Source organism: Buteo buteo, chromosome 24 (assembly GCF_964188355.1).
Source record: "Buteo buteo chromosome 24, bButBut1.hap1.1, whole genome shotgun sequence".
NCBI classification, from domain to species: Eukaryota; Metazoa; Chordata; class Aves; order Accipitriformes; family Accipitridae; genus Buteo; species Buteo buteo.
The window spans coordinates 21,264,971-21,283,795 of NC_134194.1; the positions used below are offsets into that span (position 1 = coordinate 21,264,971).

The 18,825-nt window shown below is 40.0% G+C and overlaps 1 protein-coding gene across 2 annotated transcripts in view; it reads right to left on the reverse strand.

Moving 5' to 3' along the window:
* Positions 1–1,443: 1,443 nt before the first annotated feature.
* The window catches only part of PCDHAC2 (protocadherin alpha subfamily C, 2), a 56,907-nt gene continuing 39,525 nt past the window's right edge, over positions 1,444–18,825 (reverse strand). Inside the window, exons 4-5 of one of the 2 annotated variants that reach the window (XM_075056517.1) lie at positions 5,225–5,326; positions 1,444–4,785 (exon numbers count right to left, since the gene is read on the reverse strand). In XM_075056517.1, coding sequence (XP_074912618.1) covers positions 4,715–4,785; positions 5,225–5,326 — 173 coding nt within the window. In that variant the 3' untranslated portion in view covers positions 1,444–4,714. Of the gene's footprint in view, positions 5,327–18,825 lie in introns of both variants that reach the window. The other variant, XM_075056516.1, reaches the window with a different exon arrangement.

The following is an 18,825-nucleotide window of genomic DNA, read 5'->3' on the forward strand; positions in this document are numbered from 1 at the left end:
TATAAATGCTTGCATATATATATATATATATATATGTACACACATACCTATCTGCAAATGGAGAGCAGTATCACTGGATCCTCTAGTGATGGATGGAGGCCCCAGAGAGGAGCCAGCAGTCAGGAGAGCAGAGCATCCCCATACCAAGAGCTAATGGAAAATTAACTTATATGCTAGCAATATTGATTTTCTAGCATGCTGGTTTAAGCTGCACAAGGTCATTAAAATGTGATAAAGCATTTATTTCATTACAAGTATTCTATGCACTCTTGGTATGTCCAGCTGTGTGAGCACTGTGCAAAGCCAACCACTCAGGCATATGTGAGCATCATATAGCGCCTAATATATGCCAGCCACCATACCAAGTTCTTCGCATACACATTTTCTTATTACATTTCTTGGCATCTTCAGCCTGTCCAATACTTTCCAGAGCATATATTTCCTTTATGCAGATTCAACTATGTGTGCTGATATCAAAATGTTGTTCAGCTGTTCACTCATTTCTCCCTCAGAGACATGTGAAGGAAGAAACCAAAGGCTTCAATGTACACTTACTCACGAAAGTGAAACTTTTGATGAAGGTGATACTTCTGCATATTTACAGGAGCCTTAACAGAACATGGGACTTTCGGCACTATCTTTAAAAAGTGTCTGTGTCAAGGAATGGCCAGTAGTTTCCAAACAATTAAATAACAGCAAAACTGAGTGACCTACTCATTCTTTAGGACTCCAATGAGGATAACAGGTCAGCTCCTTCCTTAATACTTGTCTTATATGAGATCCACAAAACTGCTGCTAGAACAGGATAGGGAAGGAAGATCGTACATGATTTATTTTAACCAGTTGTTGAAACAAACTTGGCTGTCACCTGGATTAAAATGTGAGGCAAATTGTGTAAAAGAAAGGCAGTAAATGACTTTACATTTTAAGAATGTAATTACAGTTTGAGAACAAGTGCATTTAGAAACACAGAAAGCTCTAACTGAAGTGTTTAGTGGCATGAAACAGGAAGATTCTTTGACTCATTTTGTACCTAAATATGTTACATATAGATTAGGGAGCTAATAAAATAAGGTTTCCTCAAGGAAATGCTGCTTATTGGAACCTTGAGACTGTCAAGCCCCAGAATGGGCAGGTCGAAGTTTTTTGACCAGCCAACATGAATTATGTATCCTATAGAAACTTTAGTCACTGTATCATGTACTAATAAGCACTGTTCTATAAAGGTAGCTTACTCACATTTCTCCTGGGGAAAAAGTCAATTAACAGTGTAACAGCTTTTTCCAAAAATGGAAGCGGTTCTTGAAACACATCAAATGACTGAAGAAGAGGAAATGACAGATGATCCTAAAAGATATCAAAGGTGGCTGCAATTAATTCCGTAAGGGAGTTTCATATATGAAATTTGGGAAATGCATTTTGGGTTCTATGTTCTTCCCCTTATGTAAGATCATTGGAAAACTTTAACTGGATCCCCCTCCTGTGATGTACAATGACCCAAATACTGAGCAGAAAGAAACTGCACAAGAATAAACCTTAGAAGCCTAATGTAAAATGAGGGTTTTTTAATGACAGGATGTAATCGATTTACAACATAAGTCAGGCTTAATTGTTATAAAAGCTCAATAGTTTTGGCCACTGATCTTGTATGCGTAAAAAACAGACTTCCAAAGACAATATGCTCACAGAAAATACATGGATTCTGAGAGAAATAAATTGTTCAAGTGGTAAAAAGCCCCCAAACTGTAATTTCCTTGTTAATAAGTTCTGCAGTGTATTTTGTCTTGCCCATTTCATTGTCAGCAAGAGGATAAAAGAATCTTTAGTTTCTTGATTCTTGTTGATCTTGCCCACCTCTGATTCTCAGTTCCCATTGTGTGGTATATATACAGTACCCCCAAAACTGTGGTAGAATCTATAAATTCTGCCCTCCTGCCACCCTGGTCCTCCAAAAATACTTCATGCTGAGGGTTTCTCCTCCTCCTGGACATCCAAAATCAAGGATGTCAGTGGTATAATTTGTATACTAGTTTTGAAATAGCCAAATTTCACTTAAAATATCTCAGCATTCCAGTTGTACTAGGGGGTTCAAATACGGAAAAATCTTTTTAAAATCTGGTGAGGTGCCTGATTCAACCTTCCGAAAACACAGTGAATCTGTGTAATGTATATTCTACTAGTGCAATCCAGCTTCTTCTTAAACAATTTCAGCAACAGCATCTCCTCTCCTCTCCTCTGAGAGTTTTTTTCTCTGTTCTATCAGATCTCCATACTGGAATGCTTATTTTCAGATATTCTGCTTTTGTCTACCAAGTCATGCAGGCATACAGTTCTCCTGCAGTAAGACCCTGCAACAAAGCCAGCACTGGCAATTTTTGTGTTAAAACAGGCAAATCAGAGACATACTGCTGCTTTTGGTTCATTCTGATAAAAGCAAACCTTGGAAAACTAGCTGTGTATGACCACTGATGAAACGTGAATGAACTAGATTGGCCTGTATAGAGGAAAATGCAAGCACTCAAAAGAAAAACAATAATTCAATTAAAATCTAAAAATAATCAAATGTTAAAGATTCCTGTAAGAATTAAATCTTTGTGCTGGATTTTTGCCAGAGGCACTGAGGAGAACTACTTTATGATAAGTACAAACCAACAGTATCCTTCTGTGTGTTTAAGTTACCACTGTAACTCCAGTTTATGAACATTTTGGGAATTGTTGGATTAGTCACCAAATACAAAAGTAAGTCTGGATGTGCTGGCATAACACACTTGCATAAAGGAACAGATCCCTCTCCAAATCTGAAGCTTTTTTCCTCTTGGCTAGCCTTTAAAACTGAATCAAGAATTCTCTTCCTCAAGTAGCATCTTTTACATTGCCAGTAAAACAAGACTGGTAGCAAAAGAAAACTCTGAAGAGACCACATGAGGCCATTGGTGGTTTATGCTTCGAGATATGAATTCTTTTATTAGAGCTTTACCTTCTGTGATGTTTTAAGACTTGCTGCAGGTTCTTAAAAATGAATAGAAATTGTCTTATTCCGAACTGTCAGCAGTTTGGAAACTCAAAACATCCAGGACATGTCTCAGGAAATCCAGCTGTTCTCTTTGATCCAAGATTAAAGGGCCTGTTAGATATTTTAGAGCTATGTAGTTTCTTACACAGTTCCAATTAAGACAACACTTGAGCTTTATTCTGTGAATGTACTATAATGTAGAAAACCCCTTGGAAGTCCCTCATCAGCTATATTCTGTTTAAAAATACATGTATTGCTTTTATAGCAACATCCTCAACCACATTCAATACTCCATTTATACCCTTAGGTTTAGTAATTCACAGAGCTTTAGCTTCATAGATTCTTACCAATAAATCCCAAAATGCATGCATGGCTTGATTTAAGAAAGATATTTTACTTGTGTTTCATACACAAAAAACTGATAATCAACAGTGGCTTAAAAAATTAACACTACTCCACTTTTTCACAAGTGTACAAAAAGAAATAATGAATTTACATTCAACGGTAAAGCTTAAAGTCCACTCTAATAATAGCTGCATTGACATTCACATACACAAGCACAGAATAAATATTTCAGGATCCTTATAAGAGCATACAGCATACATACAGTACTTGAATTTTACATAATGAGTGTTAGTAGGGTCAGAAATTCATAATCTCATAGAAAAGTAAAACTAAAATCAAAAAAGGGTGCGTGGGAGGTAACACGAAGGTACTGCACAGAGCTAGCAGGTTAGTAAATCCATTTATGTGAGGAGTTTGCTTCTGCTTCTTCATATTAGAACAGTTTGTTTGCAAAGGTGTATTCAAAGTGCAGATTAATGCAAAAAAAAAAAAAAAGAGAGAGAAGATATTCTTGTATTTATTAATACATGCAAAAGGCAGCCCCCAAGTCACCCTACAGAATAAAGCTGTTATTGGCAAGTGGCCGATATAGTACAGATGTTTCAGGCAATTTTTCTAAAGCACTTTAATAGCAGCAATTGTAAGTCGTAATGGCTCTAGATTGACTTCTGTTTGGGTTAAAGGGCATCATATTTCTTTAACATTTACAGCTATATTTCTTTATAAATAAATATCTCAAATAACAAATAGCATAGTTAACGTTTCTTTTTTTTCTCTCTTTTGCATAAGTGTCATGGAAAAACTCTGACCTTTTCAGAGACATAATGTGCAAAATAATGTCAGAGTGGAAACAGGGACACAGAGCATCACAGTTACATTCCTGGGATGTCAGCCCAGCCCTTCTTACACTCTGAGGGCTAGCCTTGCCAGGGTAATGCAGGGCTTTAAGGGTCAATTTTCCCAATGGCTTGCTTGGTAAGAGATAAAATTTATGGTATCTTGAAGAGCTGTAAATGTGAGGTTTTTATTTGCAGGAGTGTGTACAATACGTCATGTATAGGACTCAGTATTTCCACACAGTGACTTCTCAAGATTTGAAAAGTCTGGTCATCTCCTTTCAGACATTTCCTCCCCAGCCTGAACATCTTTGAACATTTGTGTTCATTAGGTGTTTCCTCTGTTGCATATTTACCAGCTCTTCTTGCATTTTATTATCTGATCTCATATCACCTAGCTGACATCTGCACACAAATATTTCCAATCAGATAGAGGGTGCACAACATTAAAACTTTTAAACCTGTCCTGTAAGTGTCATCAAGACAGGAGCACAGGAACCACAGTGCAGAGTCCAACCTCTCACTGGCTGTACTGTGAAGATTCTCCTTTTCGGCGTAGGAGAAAGGAAACTTGTGTCTGCTTTTTAGATTCTGAAAACAAGCCAGAGTGGAGAAAAAGAGTTAACACCAGACTTAATAAAGCTTTTAAGACAAAACCTGTTAAGCAATTTAGACAGACACTGTGAATTTCCTGCTGATTTTCTCAAGTCTGTACATACAGGAAATTTGTTAACAGTAGGAAGAAGTTGGGAGTTGCTACATAGGAGAAATCTGCCATTATTACAAAAACTGGCTAAGTGGGTTCTTTCAGTATAAACCCCTCACTGGTCACTGTTCTCAGTGGTGCTGTTGCCCTTTTCTTTTTTCTCCTGAGTCTTGTTTCCCTTCTTCTTTTTCTTCTTTTTCTTGGTCTCTTCCTTCTTGCCAAAGGTTATGAAGTCACTTTTGTCAATTTGGCTGTTTGGTGGCTCCTGCCGGATGGAGATGATTGCAGGAGATCCTGGGATAATGAATTTGTCTGGCAACTCACCAGGACCACCTTGTTTGGGATTGCCCGGTCCAAATTTAAAGGTCCAGCTGTTGCTGTTCACACCAGCTCCCACTGGGGGGGACACCTCTCCCGCCTCAGGTTCTGAAAAAGTCAAAATAGCAATAAAAGCTTAGAGCATCATTAAATACAAGCACTCAGTGAATACCAGCTTCCTATTTGAAAGCTATGGCTTTAGTCTCACTCTATGTTGACTCTTGGTTGCCTGGCTGCTCATCTGGGTGTTACCGACTGGTTCTTCTCCAGCCTGCTCAATGCTAGGATGCACTGACTCACTCCACATACTGCTGGGCCCAACATGCTCTGGATCCCATGTTGTGCCTTAAAATACAGTTATTCTCCATTTTCCTTTTGAATTTAAAGTGCATGGAATAAGAGATTGCTGTGATGCAGCCCACTGTAGTGTTTTATAGCATGAAACACAAGCATGTGTATTGCACAGCACAAGAGTATCTTTGAGGGTGTCAAGTCTTTTGGGATAAGGTTAGAGGAGTGTCCGGGGCAGGGGGAGTCAGCCTTGCAGTTTGCACATCCTTGCTGGTTATCTTAGCAAACCATCCTGTCAACTGTGTCCAGGATTCCTCATGGAGGGAATGAGTTGGTGCATTCCAAAGAGGAACCTGAGAACCAATTAGCATGTATGTATGTATGTATGTATGTATGTGTGCAATGCGGCTGATCAGCAGACACTGCCCTAGAGCAAGAACAGGTGTGAACTGAATTGCCTGGGTAGAGATATCACAGGCCTCCTTCAATCAGGGTGCAGAATCTGGTCTCAGAAATATTCATAGTCTTCTTCAAGGCGAGGGTCTAACAACCTGTTCCCTTTTGCCAGGAAATGGGGTGACTCTCGTAAGACAGTTGTAAAGTTTTTCTAAACTATGAACTTATAAGCAAAATGGGAAATCAGAAAGGGCTGGTGCCAAATTTGTGGTAAGCTGTCAAGAATGGTTCAGAAGTAAATAATACTGCAGGGAGTTCTCAAACCGGGAAAGTCCTCACTATTATGTTTCTTTTTTCTATTGTAATATCACAACATAAAGGCTGAAAAACACCAGACTGGTGACTAGCTCTTGGTTCTTTGAATTGATATGGTAGAATGGTAGATCACAATATTTTATATAGGCAAATATTAAGTCAAGTTCTGTCCCCGGCTTTAGGCTTGCAGTATGAAGCAACTTTTAATTTTATTTCCATGATTTTGACAAGATTGAGCTAATCAGATTGAAATGTTTATGTATGTTACCCTGACAAGGACAATTTTCTAGCATAATGAATGCAACACAAATAAGGTTCTTCTATGAGAGAAAGTCTTAAAACTTGGCTGGTTTCTTTTTTCTTAAACTTTGAAAATTCTTTGTAATTTACAAAACTCCCAATTTTTAATAGGAACAGTACATACATTTTAGTATCTCCTTTTAAGTGTTTAAAGGATTGTGATCAGGGGAAAGCTCAATGCTCATGCATTGATGCTAAAACCCTCAAATCTGATGAAAATGTTCTTATCTACACTCTGAAAGTGCAGTATCACAAACACAGGACCTGTCACACTTCTAACACACCTACCCACACACAAATTTTTGCAATACTACACAAACAAAGCCAATACCATCGATCTGATTAAGCCTCGGCATCATGTATTCTGCACCAGAGCTGTCCAGTTGAATAGGTAAAGATGTTTGGGGTAAAGAAGAAGGTAGGATCTGCATTACTACAAGGGTTGGAAAACCAGCTGAGAGGGACTCCATATCCCTTGGAAGAGGAGGCTAGGGGAAAGAAGCAAGAAGAAGAAACAGAGAAATCCTAGGTCTCCTGCTGGTGAAAGAGGGCAGGAAGAGAAAACAAAGTAAACAATCTAAAGGGAGTTCTCTAACATTTTTCCAGGCCAGAAAATGCTATTCAGTAAGCCTCAGCTGACTGCTCTGTACCTTTATAGTAGTAATGAAGAATACTGCATTTACTTTTGCAGCCATTTCATGAAATGAACAGCATTGCCTATACTTCTTATTCTTTTATGATTCTTCATCTTCTGTAATGTTGTTTGTACAATTTTTTGTATTTGTAAATTTTTTCGTACTATTTTGTGAAAAAAAAAGTGTCATACGTCCTGATCTAAGGCTCTCCTGGTTCAAAAGCTAAAGAACACTGCTTGACGGTCTTTCTCTTGCCTGGCAGCAAAATAAACACCACTGGAAAGCATGAATCCTTTTTAAGCTTTTTCATACTTACACAGTACGTCCATGTTACAGAGCCAAAGAAATGTGTATACATGACACATCAGAACTGTCTCTGAGACCATCTGGGTAATAGGTTTGGCACATGGAATCTTTGTGAAGGAGGTTGTATGACTGCTTTTACAATGTGATGTTTAACCAAGAATTAGAAGAACCTGTACACTTCTTTTCCCCCTAAGACTGTATTTAATGATGAAGAAGATTTGACTTTACATTCTTTCCAGGAACTGCTGAAGTTGTTTTAGTGACCTTAACCTCCCTAGTCTCAAATCTCTTTTTTGAAGTGATTATTAAAGTGGAAGTTCCTCTATTTTATCAGTTGTAGCTTTTCTGTAAATTTCCTACAGTCTTAACTATCAAATTCAGATTTGTTACATGTTTGTTGTTGGTAATAACAATGTCCTAGCAAGTCCTTTCATACTAAATGCATTAATATGAACCAGCTTTCATTTCTGCTTAATCAAATATTTTGGTCAGATACCTTTTATATTGCTTTTGTTTCTTTGAGACGATAAATTACAAAGGTGAATGTTGTGTGTCTTGGCCTTTTTCCAAATTATTAATCAATTGTCTTTCTCCAGCAATACAAAAATGTGAGCTTTCACATTGTACATAATAAATTAAGCCCTATTTGACAAATAAATCCTTTCTCCTTCCCAACAAGCCCATGCAACATTCATTCCAAACAACATTGGCATGGACCCAATGCTCTTTTCCTGTTCCTGGCAGGAAAAAAACAGCTGAAGGTGACCTTAAATCATTTTTGAACCATCCTTGCTCTGGCTGGGGAACGCCCTGTAGCAGTGAATAGTCCAAAACCTGCTTTGAAGTGTACAGGGTTACAACAGTTTATGGACCGCAGTGCCACCACAGCACAGCTGAAACAACATGGTGTGTGGTCATGCCATTTTGATATGAGCATATTAGGCTGAAGACAGGACACAAGACAATGACAGTGACTTTATATTATTCATTTTACCACACAAATATAGTAACATGCAAGAATAGAGGGTATCCTTAAGGTACAGTATCTCTTGCATGAAAACTCTTGCCAGTCTAACAGGGTGCACATACACGTCTGCATTATTGAAATCTAATTCAGAACAGGATACTGAGCCTTTAATCTGGTTCTGCCTAAACAAATCCACTCACCAGATGAAGTCAGTAACATTTATCACAAAGCCATCTGACATACTGTATCCAAACACAACAAACCCATCACATCTACCCTGGAATCAGGATTCTGTCAACTTAAAGACTAAGGAGGTTTTCTTGCATTTCTATGTGTTTTTCTCCCAGCCCCCGAATATGTTCGTTGTCCATACAAACTAAGCATTTTAATACTCCTTAATACTCAGCAAGCCAAAGGATGCTAATTATCCTTACAGCTGTGTGGAGAGCTCACATACAAAAAGACAGAGTCACACAGAACTTAATGAGTTAATAGCCATCATTTCCTACAAGTGGGGCTTCAAAAGTCTCCTTAGGAAATTTCCCTTCTGCGTGATTTACCTGATAACATGTGTGTTTATCTGTATTGGCAGGCTGGAAGGTCACAGTTCAGCTGTAGTAAAAACATTGTATGTTTAGGCATTTCAGATCAAGGATAAATGTCACTTACCACCCAGTTTCCAAAGCTTCCTTAAACATCTCTTCTGTTTCTTATCAGCAGGAATTTAACAACAAAAACCTTCCACTTAGATGCTATTTTACATTTAACAGGATTAGTTGTACTTCTCTTGCATATTTTCTGGGTCTTATTGAATGCTTTAAAGTTGTATATTAAGCTTAGAGGAAAATCTAAATAAAGCAAATCTACCAGCTATACTTAAAACACTTTATTTAAAACATTATACTTCTCTTCTTCCTACACCTACACAGGGAGGTTTTGCCAGAGTTCCCACATAAAAGCGCAGAGTCTGGCCATTTCCTAGTGCAACTCAATGGATTACTCTGGAGACTGCCCCTTCGCTTTATTCTCAAGGAATACAGCAGTCTTCATGTTCAATGACCAAATGATTTATTTTTAAAATGCATGCATGCAGCAGAACACACAATCTAGGCTGCACCTGCAGCTTCTGATGCTTCTCCGCCTGAGTGTCTGCAAGCTAAAATGGGAAATGAACTTTTCACCCTTTCCATTTCCTCCTACTCTCACCAAAATACAAGTGTCTCAGTAGACTTTAAATGGAACCTAGAGCAACAGAGACTGCAGTCAAGTAGATCATATATTTAGTTGGGAGGAAAGGACTTCTAGGTTGTCTTTTAAAATACTTCTTTTTCCATCCAGTGACTGTTGTCTGAAATGCACAGGCAGAATTACATACAACCCCCCCCCCATCCTAAAATCACCTACCTGAAAGCTTGAAGCAGTATGGTACAGTGCCTAGCTACTTTTGCCTCTTCCAGAGGCATTTACAGGTCATAGGCTGTAGCCTTCTACCTCTCACAGGACTTGAAAAACATACAAATCTCAGTCAATAGGCACTTGTTCAGTAAGTCCTAATTGCTCTGAAAGCACCCGATTTCCTACACATTGTCAGATAGAAAGTGTCATGTGGATGTCATAGGCTCCAAGGTCCCAGAAAGGGAGCAGGTTGCAGGTGAGCTGTGTCACCTCGCTGAGCACAGAGCTTCTCACTCCCATGTTCCAGGCAATTCTGATCTCAGCACGCAGGTTTTTCAGAGGTACCTAACTCTCCCTGTGCTCTGTTCAGGGAGCCCAGACACCTACTACAAGGAACAGGTCCCTGAAATTTAGCATGTATTAGCTGTAGGCACCTAAATTTTCTTCTCAGATGTCATTCACAGAGTAAGGTATCCCTTCTCTAAATTCAGCCACCAAAAAAAGTAGGTATCCAATCTAAACTGTCTAATTTAGTTCTTGCTACAGTCTATAAAGAGAGACAAGCACCCTCAGAAGGCAGTTCAATCCACCTAGCTTAAACGCCTGGTTTTAGATGTACTGAATTTTCTTTGCTCCTCTCCTTTCTCTGCTGGAGCTGTATTACCTTTGCTTCTTGAGCTACAGATAAAGCCCAGACAGACAATTTAAACTACACAGCTAACTCTTGGGTGGCTAGTGCAAAAGGAACTGAATTCCACCCTCAGGAGCAAGATAAGCAGCATCAGGGTTTGGGGGATGCTGTGCTGATGACCATGCCAGGGTACTAAAAAAAAAAAAAAGTTTGAAACTAATCTCTTTAACAGTGACAGCCCCCAAAATCCTCTACGACTATTTGCAAGATGAGGCCACTTTCTTATCCCTAATCACTTTGTGGGATTTTCATCTAGGCAGGCATTGTCATCTTCTATTCAGAACTACCTGAGAAAGCTCAGCCATGTTGTTAAGTTTGCACCATTTCCATCCCTTAAAAGGCCACATTTTAGTTATGACAGCAATACCACCAGTACAGTTTAGGTCTTGAATGACACTCTGCTGCAAAAGTCCAAAGAACAGGTCTGTCACTGAGATTTACAGTGCTGTCTTTTCAGATGCAGCATTTGCAAATTCAGTCAATTGAAGGGTTGGCTTTCATCAGCTTGTAAAACCATCCGAACTGATATGTAAGTGGAACAAAGTCAAAGCGCTGAGTGATGGGTACAAATAGTCTGAAATTGAGATGTCTTCTAAATTTGGGGCAAAATGCCTGCTCACAGAACATGTCATCACTCAGCCCACAAATTGATACCCTATCAGGTCTGGACTAAGACTGCAGTTTCTATCTCACTGACATTTTTCTCTCTTTTGGGGAGGCCATGTGTTTTTTTTTCCTGTCCCTGTATAGCCCCACAGCTCCAATCTGGTGTTTACTAGGAACAGGTGGTGCTCATTTCCCATAATGCGAGCTGGCCATATATTCTGAGTGTCATGTACATTGTCTCTACCTCCTATGCCTCTGCTGCTTTCTTAAAGAACCTTTGTCAGAAGAAGGCTAACTTGTGTTAGAACAGATGTGCCCCTGCTCAAGGGGGAGAAGAAGAAAGCATTTCTGTGCAGCTCTGTCTCCCTGCAGAGACATTTTTCACTGCATGACATGCTGAGCCAAGACAGCAGCTTGCTTTCACTCTGTTCCACCCCTCCCCACTCCCCACTTTGTCCCTGTCTTTAAAAATCTGGTAGCTCATGGACTCAGGAGATCATTTAGATAAAAGCTTTCAATCAAACCATCTATTATTATTGAGTTTCAAGGAAATCTTTTTCCAACTTTTTTTCTAGACACCAGACCATGCTGACTAAAGCCACCGTGAGACTAGGAATACCCCATCGTTAATCACAGACCCTTCCATCCGCAGGTCAAAGTAGCAAAACACATTAATTAAATGAATTTATTTAAAACTGAGATCAGGCAATAAGCAGGAAGCAAACTGCAGAGAAAGCTAGTCATTAAGCTGATTTCTCTCTTCCCTGCCTCCTCCACTGATGCTGTACTGACTGCAGCTTCTGCCTCTGGCAGGCTTAATGAATATTCACTGTTATGAGGAGTCTGTCATTCTGCACTGATTCCGAAAGAGCATATCAAATGCAAACAGCATGCACTGAAAAACCCTCTCTGTGTCATTTGGAGGATCTCTGCGGACATTCTGGCTTCACTGATCATCCCTAAGCCTTTTTGGGATTAAAATGCCCATTTAATCTTTTTATTTAAAAAAAACCCCAACAAACCAAACCAAACAAAAACCCCTCAACCAGAAACACAACAAAGAAAGCAAATAAAAATCCATCATCAGCATAATAAAATGACAGATACTGAACTGAAAGACAGAGAAATGATTCAGTCAGAAGAAAATCAAACCATTTTAACTATCCATTTCCCAAAAAATCCCAACGATCTCTAAGGACTGTGTCAACTTGGAGTCTTAAAGAAAAACCAAATAAATCTCATTCTGCCCTTCCATCTGTTTGACCTGTTCTGCACTAATGATTCAGAGGCAGGAGGAATGAACAAAATGAAAACTTCTCCCCACCAAGGAGCCTGTAGCTTTAATCCATTGCTTGGATTTAAAGTCACCAACATTAAACAGGGTAATTATAGCACATATGTTGTGGGAGATCTGTAACCCCCCACTGCTCCAACATGCAGATACAAAGCAGGAGGTGGGCATGGAGGTTACTTCCAGTTCAGTCTCAGGTTACTGTCCATGATGACATTGAAATTGAATTTAAACAGAGATTATCGATCTCATTGTGAGAAAGCAATCTTACATGGCTGTGTATTAAAGCAATTGTCTCAACTACCAAATAGCTCTGCCAGCATATTCTGAGATATGTGAAAGCAAAAATTGATTTGCTTGCTACCACAGCCTGCTGTGGCCAGAGCACAACACAGGCTAAATGGCTTCTTGCAGCTGCTGAAGAAGCAAACAGAGCAAGGTGTCTGCAGCTCCTCTCACTCTCTTTTCACTAAAAGAGGCTTTTCCTCCCACAAAAACATCAACTTTCTCAAGTAACATCCTTCTAGTGCTGTACTTGTGCCCAGTCCTGCTCCCACCGGTAGAATTTGGCTTGGAAAGCACCTGTTAGTACTTGCTCAGCACAAGTTTTAACATTTTCCTCACCAAAGTGAGGACTAATCTGCTGCATCACCAAGACAGCGTGCGCACACGTCCAGGATGCTCTGTATCATCTTTCCAGCTCTAATCGGACACTGGACTCTGGAGGATGCAGCATGTGAATGTGTTGCAAGCAGAGGCTGTTAAGGAGAGACTATTCCTACAAGATAAAGTAGATGGACTTTTATATGGGCATTTCACCATGTCTGTAGGCCCCCAGTGACTATTTTTAAGAGTTCATGGTTGAAAACAGGAAAAAAAACCAACCCAGATGATTTTCATTTTATAAATGCATTGTAAATATAGTGTGGACAGCTAAAGCATCAGCCATTCTACCTTTGTTTTAATACAAACAGTAAGGTAAAGGGCAGTGAATTGTGCAGGAAAATGGGACTTGGTATTGAGGGGGCACTGCTGTGCCCCTCAGTACCTGGGAAGGGAATGGGGAGAGGTGGTGTGGCCAGCGGTTGGGGACAATGTTCCCCTGAGGACCCGTGGTAGGTTGGCCTTGCTGCCACCTGCCCCACCTCCACAAAAGAAAAGACTTTTCTTTGACTTCATGTCAAACCAGGTGCTATGTAGCCTCCGTAAATGCCCTAAACTGAACAGACTAGAGCGGCAAACAGCTACCCAGACCTCTGCTGAGGGCTGATTTTAGGATTGCTAGGTGACACATCCCAAAAATGTGGACTTTGAGACAAATCTTTAAAAACTGGGATGTCTGATTTGTGGCTCAAGTCTCCCTCTGGATGTGACCAGGAGGGAGGTGGCATTGCGACTGCTTTCAGCTGACTGGTGCTGTGTGTGGGTGCTGCCTGTATTATATAAAGACATGAAATATTGCAAAGAGAGCAAAAGCATTGCAGAAGACAAAGCTCTGAATGTCAGGAGGACAGGAACAGAGCTGTGCACTGCTTAGTCTGGATTATGGAAAGCCAATTCTGGTTACTGTTTTCTGTCAAATTCAAATAAAAAATAATGTAATTCTTAATATACAAGCACTTTTATGTGAAAGGCAACAGGCTCACAGACCATCATAAATCCTGCTGTGAAGGTGAAAAGGAGGAAGCATTTCCTGGCTGCTGCTGCAGCCTGTAACAGCATTCTGCAGACTGTCAAACTCTGCCCGCCCCTTCCCTCCCGCCCTGTCCCCTTGCTCTCTGCTAGATGATCTATTGAACCGAGGCCAAGAGCACAGACTCATTATCTATCCGGTCGCCTCCTGCCACTGGAGGCCACTCTGCTTCTATGGGGTGATCACAGGATCAGCAGCTTGGACTCCTGTCTACAGCCACTACAGCCACCTTCTGCCTCAGCCCCTATCTCGATGGCTGGCTGTGATTGATTCCCCAAAGAAGGAAAATTTCAGGTCGGGGATTTCAGGTTACCTGAAGGGAAGACAGAAGGCAGGATTAGATGTTCTCCTAGCATTGGATCTCCCGGACAGGACTAGCTTGTTTTTATTTGTGTCTACCTTGGAGAGTGAACACTCCTAAGAGAATTCAGTTGAATTCAGTTCCTTCTGCTTCCCCTCAACAAAACTGTTCATGAAGTACTAGTCTCTACTGTGAAAACCTTCTGCAGGTAAACTTACTTTAGGACAGTCCATATTACTACCGGTGCAGAAAGACAACAGAGCCCAGCATGGCTGCCAAAATCCAGTGCTGGCAGGCAAAAGAGACTCCCTACTTTTTAACTGAGCACAATTAATAGAAAGACAGTAACTATGGAAACTTGAAGCATCAATTTTAGTCTTTCAAAGCAGAACCTAATTTTAACCAACTAATTGGATGCTTGAAGTGGTAGTGAAAGAAAAAGGGACACATTTCAGTTCTTTTAGAGGCATCTATTTTAAACATGAATGAATGTGTGGGCTTCACCACTTAGAAAGGATAGCATAGTAATGGATCATGGACACCTAAGGAATAGTCGTGAAAGATAACTTATTTTTCTTTTTTCATCACCTATGTTTAGCTTACAGGCTTCAACCATTCCTCTTGTATATGGCTCCTATTCCAGCAGCCCAAACCATTGTAATCTCCAAGCCAGATGACTACAGTGTGAAGTTTTCTGCTTGGATCTTCTTTTCAAAAAACACACAAAGCTTCAGAGAGTGGAAAATGCAGTGCCTTGTCTCTCAGAGGTTGAAGGTGGCTTTGTGCTCTGAACCTCAGAGCTGGAACCTATTTCCCTAGCTCCCTCTGGCTCTGATCACAAATAAAGGGATAATTTTACTGGAATTTTACGGATGAAAGCCGAAACTGCCCTTTCCTCTATCTGGACCATAAAGGGGAAGAAAGGATACTATTACTGTTTAGTTTAGTTTGGGTTTGTTATCCTCATGGGATTTCTTCATTTTAAAAATAAATTATATCATACAGGTATATAAAATCAATTTAGACCTACCTAATCCTTTCGCTGTCCTACTCTGACTAGTTTATCACTGAACCTCTTCAAATGTCTCCTCCTCTGAAAGCCAATTAACTAAATACTAATCAATGTCTATTTTGATTCTCACTGATGAGGCTGTAAGCCAGTAACCTACCTAGGTGTGTTACTTTAATACCTTCCATGAGAAGGGCCTGTAAAACTGAAGGCATCGCAGGCCTCAAAACAGACTCTGGCAGTCACAGCCCTCTTTCCCTTCCACGATATGTGTGTCGCATTAGCAGCTTCCTATCATCTCCTATTAGGATCACATCCCACTATTATTCCTTTTTACTGATATGGGATGAATGGAGCTAATAATATTTCACATCAGCTAAAAAGGAATCTTAATTAAATGTGATGAGTAACTGCTAATACAATATGATAAGCCCCCTGGATAAGCACGCTACACAATTTCTCTATTTTTCAGAATCTTTTAAACATTCTCCGAGGAGAAAATGAAGGTGACCTTGTAAAGACTCCCCACATCCATTCTCCTATTGCAGAAACAGCTTTGCTCTTCCAAGTGGTTGCAAGGTCCACACTCGGAGGACTTTTTCTTAGGTTGTAGGTAAATCCAGATATTATGATCATCTCAAGTCATCTGGGTCTTTAACCCATTAAAGTAGATTATTTTGGTACTGATGTGATGAACCAGACTGACTGCCCTGGAAGTCTGGACCTACTGTATCATGGCTCCAAGCCTTCTGCTTGTCCTTCCCTGCAGCTAAAGGTGTCCTCTCTTAATCGAGAGGACAGTACCTGCTTGAACCATACCATAGAAAGTTTGCATTAGGTTTTCAACAGAGGCATATCTGTGTAGTTCTGCTGATCTGCATGCTGTTCTGCTCTGACTGGCTGTTAAAAGCCAATTTAAATGTGTTTATGAACCTCCTAACTTGTTCAGTGCTTTATTCTACTTGGTGACAAAAATTTAAACCACAAACTGCTAGGTGATGTGCTGTAAAGGCCATATAATGTTGAAAAAAAATAAATTTGACCAAGAGATTACTTGAGGGTGGATAATACACAACTATGGAATATTAAGGTATGGTTATCTAAGTAAAGATCAGATCAAAGTTGGCTTGAAATGGATGGCACCACATTGCAACCGCCATTTTAACAAAGTTACAGATGCCTTTTGTGTCTTGTCTCTAGGACTACAGTTTCTTAATTATTCATCAGATGGTAAGTTTTAAGTCTTGGAGGCTTAACACATACAAAAATGGGTAGAGTCATCTCTGTTAATTTTTGATCACTGTAACCTTTTCAGAATAGACCCCTCATAACCCCAGTCTAAGAGTTAGTAAATGACCTCCTTTATATTTCAATTATTTTGATTTTGATTTTATAGCCCCAGTCATGCTTTAAGCCAAGAATTGTTCCCTTAATGGAACAATTGGAGAAATGACTCAGGCTTGTCCTTCCATGTAAAATGGTGCTTTACATTATAATCAGGAACTGCTCACTTGCTAATGAACTCTCTTTCAAGAAAGGCATTGCTCAAACAGTTGTAGTAACATATCAGAAAGTTATTTATATAATATGCCTGCCATTTCACTTCTCTGAAGGAAATATTAAAAGTGGAAGAACTGGCTTGAAATGAACTAGAAGATCAAACCTGGGAAATGAATTATTACATATAAAGTGTAATGGATGTAAAACGGATATCTGAGAGCAAAGTAAGGAAAATTAACTTCATTTCTATGTTATTGCTTAATGGAGGCTGACTTAGGAAAAAAAGCCTATCCTGGCTAAATTTTAGAAAATTCACATTTCTTACAGCTGTGATTCCTTTAGATGAAAAGGCAGGGAGAAAACCAAGGACAGACTGTATCTGGACTGACAGCACAGTTATTTTCCTTTCAGGAAATGTGTCATATGCCCAGGTAACTAGGACAAGCTGTCAAAGAATGGAGACATTTAAAAGATCTTAGTGTTTATAAAGGCTAAAAGGTGATTGCTTCTTGAATCCTTCACTTCAAAAGGAATTTTAAATTACCATCTGGTGGGATCTACATGTAGAATATTTTAAAAATATTTTAACACTGAATTAAACTTTAAACTTTTGTTTTCTCATTGCAGTTGTGTGTATATACATAAATGTTAATATACAATCGGTTCATTTGTTCTGAATTTCTGTGATTGTTGAGGAAGTGACTGGCTTCTTAATTATTACCTACATGCTTGACATGTAAGTGCACTCAGAATGATGCATAGAGCAACTCCTGACAGTAACAGGGACCACCATGAAGTGTCAGCCTCATGTATGCCAGTCTGTACCATGGACACTGTGCAAGGCACTTCTTTAGCAGAAAGGAAACCAGTGACAGAGGTGTGTGCATTGACACATTTTTGGCATAAATTGTGTCCTGCTATTACTCACAGTAGTCCTTGCACAGATGTTGACATACATAATGTAAAGACAGTGTTTCTTTCAGAAACTGTAGGCCAAATCAGCTGTTAACACCTCAGGAACAATTTGAAGATTAATTTGAGTTGGAAAGGTGAGGCGAGACCACATTATTTGCAACTCCATCAAAGGCATAGGCAACCAAGGCCTCCTGAACCAGCTTTGTGCTTCCCAGGATAGGCCAAGACCTCTCCCACCTCCAAGAACACCCCATTTCAGATTCTACGTTCCCAGCATCTCTCCTCAGTCACACTGCTACCAGGTCAGGTCATGGAGGAAAGGGCTTGTTACATTATAAACCCTGTATCTGGAATAGTAGCTTAAAGGGTATCATGTCCTGGTCCATTTTAAACCATGCAGACCACTCAAGTCACAGAGTCCTGATGTGTGGTGCAGCTCACATATGTCAGATCACATGATGATAAATGTATATTCCTGCTATACCAGGGAACTGTTCTCCCACTCAGGGATGCCCAGTGCCAGGCAAACCAACTCACCCACCAGCTCTCCAGATCTCTCAGCTGACAGTATTTGGTGCATGAGTTGGCAACAGCAGCAATTCTTTATTGCAAAGGTGTGAGACCAGCATGTGTCAGCAAGGGAGCACAAAGCCAAAGGAGCTTCATTCTCAGACTGTGAAACCTGACAGTTCCATCAAGGAGGACTTTTGTCAGCTATTTCAGTATATTTCCTCATTGGAAAGGGGGAAAAAAACCAAAAGGCAACTTCTGCAGCAAAATGCCAGTTGCCTGGACAGCAGCAAGAGCAGCCATGCATTAATGTGATATGCCCTGTCTCACTAAGCACTAGGTGTAAATGGCTGCAATCCTTACACTGCTTCACAGTCTCCCTGTGCTCCACAACTGCAGCACTGAACCTAATTTAAACATATTCCCTTTACACTGGACTTGAAGAATAAATGGCTTGGGGTAGGCAGCAGAAACACAGTTCATGAC